Below are 7,377 nucleotides of genomic sequence, written 5' to 3' on the forward strand. Positions count from 1 at the left end.
ATTGCTATTATTATCATTGCTGCAATCACTATCATTACATAAAATTAGTCATTTTAATGTATACTTACATATAGGACACAATAGTTTTAATTCATGTCAAAAGAAATGCATTATTTGATTATTCTTTGAGAGAGCTCATTATATATCATCATACTAGCCTGGCTGCCTTTGACATTGGGTCAATATTTACACTCATCCCTAGCCCCCATTTCCCCTATCCCCAAAATCTCACTTATTAAAAATATAGAAGTAACAATTAATCTAGAGAAAAACTGGTTCCAGTTTTAGCCACTGCTAGCAATGAAGGGCTTGGATAATACGATCCCTAATCTGTTTGGTCTTCACACTGTAGACAATGGGGTTCATCAAGGGTGGGACCAGAAGGTAAACAAAGCCCATGACCACCTGAATCAAGTGAGGAGCCTGTTTCCCAAATCGGTGAATGACTGATAGACCTATCATAGGTGTATAGAAGAGTAGTACCGCACAGATGTGGGAGACACATGTGTTGAGAGCCTTTAGGCGCTCTGTGTGGGAGGCAATGGCCAACACAGTGTGAAGAATCAGCACATATGAAAGAAGGATGAGCATGGAGTCCACCCCCACAGTGGAGATGATAACAAACATGCCATAGATGCTGTTGGTGGTAATGTCGGCGCATGCCAGCTTCATGACTTCTTGATGCAGACAGTAGGAGTGGGTGAGAACTTGGGAACCACAATAGGGGAAGCGTTTGAGCATGAAAGGAAGTGGGAAGATGAGTGCCACACTCCGACCCAAGGAGCCCAGCCCAATTCTGCTGACGACCCTGTTGGTAAGAATGGAAGCATATCTCAAAGGGCGGCAGATGGCAATAAGGCGATCAAATGCCATGGAAAGTAACACAGAGGACTCTAGAAAAGACAAGCAGTGAATGAAAAAGAGCTGAGCAAAGCAGGCATCATGGTCAATCTCTCGGGCACCAAATAAGAAAATACCTAGTACTGTGGGAAGGGTGCATATGGACAGTCCCAGGTCTGTCAGTGCCAGCATAGACAGGAAGAAATACATGGGCTGGTGCAGTGAAGATTCTGTCTTGATAATGAAGAGGATCATGCAGTTTCCCAGAATGGACGCAAGGTACATAGAAAATAAAGGGATGGAGATCCAGATGTGGATATGCTCCATGCTAGGGATGCCACTTAAGAGAAAGGTGGAAGGCCTGACAGTACTGTTTCCAAAGTATTCCTGAGTCATATTGGATGATGGCAGGAGGAAAGTTCAGATTTCCACTTTCTGTGCTGAACTGAATAGTAACTATGAACGGGGAAACCTGGAAATAAATCAGTAAATTATAAGCCTTTAGCGTTGCAAGGAACCAAAAATCACCCAGTCACATTTTATCATTTTCCAAATAAGGAAACAGAGTTCTAGAAGAAATAAGTAATAAGTAATTTCCCCAATATTACCCAGATAGTAAGTAGAAGATTCAAAATTGAAACAGTCATCTGTCTGAAAAAAAAAAAGAAACAGTCATCTGTTGCCAAATACTGAATTCCTTCTGTAAGACAAATTGTCTTCCAATACTGGAAGTATTCATCAAAAGTCAGCCAAAACATTCCGATAACTCTAATCAAGACTTCATTTGATCTAAACCAAAATTAGGGCTATAATTTTTCCAATTCTTAAATATTTCCAGAAACTTACATTTCTCAATCTATCTTCATTTCTCATTTCTCTTTATTATGCCCTTAATCAAGGGCATAGCCTGAACTCTATCTCAACATGGATTGCACTCTAGTCCTAGTCAAAGACTGAGTTAGTAAAGACTGAGTCCTAAATCCCAAGTTTAAATACTGATCCTTTATCATGCACTAAAATAATAATTACTATATCTACATTTATACAGCACTTCTCACATGCCAGATGAAGTGCTAAGTATTTTATAATTATTATCTCATTTAAATTTAATCACAACAACCCTGGGAGTTAAGTACTTTCATCTCATTTACATCTGAGGAAACTGAGACATATTTAACAAAATTTTATTGGTGGGTAGATCATATAACAAAGAATAACAAAGATATAAAGTTTTTACCTATGGTTTTTCTTAAGTTTTTGACTGGTTGTCTCATTTTTTTTTCTGTCAGTGGTATATCAATACTTAACAAGAATGACCACCTATGATATATTCAAGGTGTATTATGCACAACACAATCAGATAAAAAGCTGAAGAAGTCCAGACATAATATAGAGAATGACCCACAACATTTATCTGGGAGAGAAAAATAATCTCAAGTTCAGAATGATCTTAAATAAATCCCTGAATTAGCAATGATATGCAGTTGCTGTTGGGGAAAAAATTCTGCTAAAAAAGGTATATAAATCAATCCAAAAATTTTGGATTTTTTTCCCTCCCATACCATTGTTTTATGATCTGGATTTCATGTCTAAGATGATATTGAAGAAGTTAGAAGTCACAGAGAAATGAGATAGGCTAGGAAAGGACATCTAGAAGGAAATAGTAGGAAAGATGAGTTTATGAAATTTATATGAGGTAGTTCAGAGATTTAGCAAAACTGAAAGATGTTATGGATAATGACATCCACATCTAGAGGAAAACAAAACAATAACAACAATTAAAACACCAATCCATAGAATCTGAAGATACCATGTTTACTTTTTTAAAACTTCTGAGAGAGCCAGTCTAATGTCACTCCCAAATGTTTTTCCTTCCTTTTTCATGATTTTTCTCTAACCATATTCTTGATTCCCCATATACAAAATGACTAATATGTTAACATGTTAAACACAAATGAACATGTACAGAGTTTTCTAGATTTTTTTGTGACTGAGTGGAGGGAGCTAGGAAGGAAGGGTGGCAGAAAATTGTGTAACATAAATATCAAGTGGATGAATGTTGAAAAGTTTTCATAACATGCAGTTGAAAAAATAAAAAGAATATCAATCCAAAAAAATGAAAAGTGGAGGGAGCCTCAAAAAAAGATAAAGTAGTTGGGAGGTTGGTCCAATAATCTGAATCTGTGTCTGGAAGAGTACTAGTATAAAGATTGGTGGTCCCTCTTTGAGGTACATGCTTGGGCATCTTGATATTTTAATATTTGTCCTGGTTTCATGAATCTTACTTTTTCAAGATGCAATAAAACTTGATAATTATTTTAACAAGCCTTATTTCTACTATATAAATTTAGACTCATCACCATAAATGAAGTCAAAGAATAAACAGGCTTTTACCAAGCCACTTTTCAATTACATATGACTATGACCCTATTTAGGATTTTCTTGGCAATGATATTGTAGGTTTGCCATTTCCCTCTCTAGCTCATTTTATAAATGAGGAAACTGAGGCAAACTGGGTTAAGTGATGTGCCCAGGGTCAAATCATTCATAAATTTCTGAGATTTGATTTGAACTCATAATGACATCTTATAAATTCCCTGCCTTGTGGTCTATTCACTACATAACCTAGCTGCATCTAAATAGAATTAGGATCTTATACATACAAGGAAATTAAGAAGGATCTTAAAGCAGAGATTTTTTGTCTATATCATGAAAATTAAGTAGTCATCTGCATAGAATTTTTCATGAATGGAAACTCACTATTACATAGCTTTAATGGTGAAAAATGTCATTTAATTCCACTGAAATAAACCTCCTTGCAAACTCCAGTCTTTAGCCTCAGTTCTTTCTTGAACTTCAGAGAGTAAGTCTAATTCCACTTCCAAAATGCTTTTGTTAGCTTTCATTCTATCAAGGTAATTTTGGATTATTATTATGTTGACTAACACGTTTTCACTCAATTTTTTATCATTTGCAAATTTGGTAAATTAGTATATAAGCTATACCTTCATGTAAGTCATTGATTATATGCATTTTTATATACATATGTATAATTATATATGTGTATATATATATGCATCCAAATTGAGAGAGATAGATAAATATGCATGGGTGCATACATAGTTAATGATATAGAGAAAAAGAGAGGCAGAGAGGAGAGAGAAATAGAAACAGTGAATCTAACAATGAAAAGAGAAAAAAGAGAGTAGAAACAGAGAAATAAAGTCATAGAAGAAAGATAGAAATAGAGACCAAGAGAACAATACAAGTTTCAACAGTTAACTCATAACTCACTCTGTCCACATAGAGTACCTTGATGTGGGTGTTGACTTCTGCCAAGGAAAAATTTACTGCCTACTTTTTATCACTCTTTTTGTGCTCTCACAAGAAGTATCTTAACATGGTTAGATGACAGTATTGCTCTGTGACTTGAAAATCTTTCTTCCCCAACCCAACTGACCAAATGGGAGGGGAGTGTCTCAAAAGTAATTCTTGAAGACAAGGTCAAAAAGTGAAATAGTAACCACAATGGGAATCATAGGAAAACATAGAGGAAAATTTATCCTGATAGGTCTGTTAGGTGTAAAATTATAAAATAGCTCAATGTAGCCTCTACCTCTATTTCCAAAGATCCCCTAGACTTGGCGTCTGAAGCAAAGAGCTAATAGATCTCAAGTTGTATGACCAAATCTACCTGTCATTTTTTACTCATTCATCTACTTCCAAGTCAGAAGCTCTGAGCTCATAGAGAAAGAATGGGAAGATTCTAGACCTTCAAAACAGGACAACCTGTTTGAAGAAGCAATTGCCAATGAAGACTTCTAGAATAGCACAAAATAGAAAAGGATTTGTGAGCCTAATAAGAACAGAATTTTATGGAAAAGAAGTTGCTGGAATTGTAAAGTGACTAGTTTGTGGTATATTATCTCATAGTATTTGTCATTTTACCTAAGTCTCAGTCCTCACCTTCTGAATTCAAGCCTCCAACATAGTTTTTAAATTTCTCCATACAAAGTTGCCCTTAGCTTTCAGACTTTAATAAATCTTTTGCCCTGAAGACAGAGGGAAGGGGGAACAAACCATAATGTCCATTAAGGTAAGTGACAAGGAGAGACTATGTACTTTGCTCTGTGGGAGTCCCATGTGGCTGCAGGGAGTGGGAGGGTTTAATGACATCCCTGGTTATGTGTATACATAATCTGATGAAGCATAGACCTGGGGGATTGGGTAGCAACAAGCCCAAACGATAGTGATTAATTGTTCTATGTAAACCTAGAGGGAAATCTGAAATAGATAAATCCCAAGAGTTTTATCCCTGATCCCATGTTAGTCAATATTTTTGAAAATTACTTGATTAAAAGTGTAGAAATATTTATCAGATTTGTAGGTGACAGTAAAACTATTTAATAGTTACTGCATTGGTCAGTCAGGCTGGGAACCACAAGAATTGAAGGATGAAAGACTGTACTTTGAAAAGATGAAATCTAACCAGCATTGCATGATTGTTGACCTAAAGATGGAAAAAAAGATATTTAGAAGTATAGACTAAGGAAATAAGACAAGGAACCATTTGTATGAAAATTTTGCAGATGGTAAAAAGGAGACATGGTGGATTACAAAATTAATATGATTAATATGGTAGGACCAAAATGATATGATTTTACAATGCATGAGGAAAGACACTCTATTTAAGACTAAAGAGGTGACAATTTCAGTGTTGTTTCTACCTTAAGTGTTATATTCACTTCCAGAAATCAAGTTTTAAAAAGGGCAATGACAAACATGTATATGCAACATAGATTGTAAGAATGGAGAATTATCACATAAACTATCTTTGGAAGGAAAAGGAATACTTATCCTGAAGATGATAGATCAAACTTGAGGCATAATTGGCTGTATTTAAGTATTAGACAGATTGTAAAAAAAAAAAAAGTTTTTCTTTCCCTAGGAGATATGGAGGGGTAAAAGAGAATTTTAGAGAGACAGTTTTTTAAATAGCAGTTTCTAAAGAAGGGAAGAATAATAATGAAAAAGAAAACATATCTTCCTAACTCATAGAGCTATACAGAAGTAAAATTGATGGTCTCATGAGATTATGTGGTTTACATCATTATAAATTTTCTTTTAAGAGCTAGATTACCAATCAATCAAGTAGTTATTAATTCCTGATATATTTCAGGAACTGAGCTATTTACTAAAGCTACAATCCCTACTTTCAATGAATTCAAATTCTAATGGGAGATACAAGTATATGTACATACCTAGTCATAAAGATATATGTAAATATCTATATGTAAACAGAATTTAGGTATACACATATACACACACATATAAACACACACACATATATATAATATGAAGTTAATCATGCACATTCAAAATCATTAAATACAAATTAGTTTGAGAGAGAGGGTTCTAACAGTTGGAAAAGGTCAGAGAAGGCTTCATACAGAAAATGTTCTTTATTCTTTATCTTAAAAAAAGAGAAGCATTCTGTGAGGCATAGGTTAAAACAATGAGAACATTTCAGAAATGTAGAATAGTTAATGGAAATGGAATGCTGTTTTTAAGGAACACAAAGACCAGTTTGGCTGAATCACAGAGTGATTTCCCCACAGAGTGTGAGAGGGTAAAATTGTTTAATAAAACTGGACAAATAATTTGGGAACAGGATGTGTAGAAATTTAGAGACTAAGCAGAATAACTTATATTTTGTTTTATTCCCTCAGAAGCAGTAGATACTGGAGTAGGTGGGGGCTATATCTTGAGAGAACAGATTGTCCTAGACCTGAGGTTTGTGGAGCATAGATAAGTCAGCCCTTCATAGAAATATATCTTTGTGATTCTAAAACTATACTTTCTCCCATCAAATGTTATTATTGCAATATTCTATCCCTGTTTAAGAGCAACTTATCTATTATTTCTAAAGTATCAATAAGATAAGTTGGAATAACAAGTAATAGGTTATGCTGTTTAGATGTATTGGCTCTTTAGGACTTTGAATTTAAATAATATTCAATGTCTAAATATCAAATCAGGCACTACTTTGTTATTGGGTACCATTGGTCATTTTTTTTCATGAAAAGAGTAAGGGGAATCATTTCCATCACACTACATATATATCTTCCTATTCTGTCAATGGTTAGGACTAATCTGACACATTTTAAAAGAATCTAGGTAAGACTGTATTTTCCACTAGTGACCAGAGGAATTCTACACCAGAGAGAATTGCAATAGCTTCAAATGGGAACAAGATCTCTGAACCAATGGTCATGAATGGATTCCATTTTTGCAGTTGTACCATAGCCTGTACAAGTTACTTCTGACTTAAGATACAGAAATAAAGAGAAATAATGGTACACATTGGTGAACAAAGTTGTTTCCATTAGAGATGCTAGATGCAGGTTCTCATAATTAAATTATTATTTTTCCACTCTTGAATGTGTAACAAAATTTGACATCTAGAATGTAATTAGAGTGATAATGAAAAAGTGTAGTACAATGGAAACAGAAATAAATTGAGTCAGCAGATATTAA

At 34.5% G+C, this 7,377-nt stretch overlaps 1 protein-coding gene across 1 annotated transcript; it reads right to left on the bottom strand.

The window, feature by feature from the left end:
* Positions 1-294: 294 nt before the first annotated feature.
* Positions 295-1,236, bottom strand: OR51G2 (olfactory receptor family 51 subfamily G member 2). Its single transcript, XM_074190007.1, has one exon. It carries the CDS (start codon positions 1,234-1,236, stop codon positions 295-297), a length of 942 nt encoding a protein of 313 aa, XP_074046108.1.
* Positions 1,237-7,377: the final 6,141 nt, after the last annotated feature.

This window comes from Macrotis lagotis, chromosome 1 (genome assembly GCF_037893015.1).
Source record: "Macrotis lagotis isolate mMagLag1 chromosome 1, bilby.v1.9.chrom.fasta, whole genome shotgun sequence".
Lineage (NCBI taxonomy): Eukaryota > Metazoa > Chordata > Mammalia > Peramelemorphia > Peramelidae > Macrotis > Macrotis lagotis.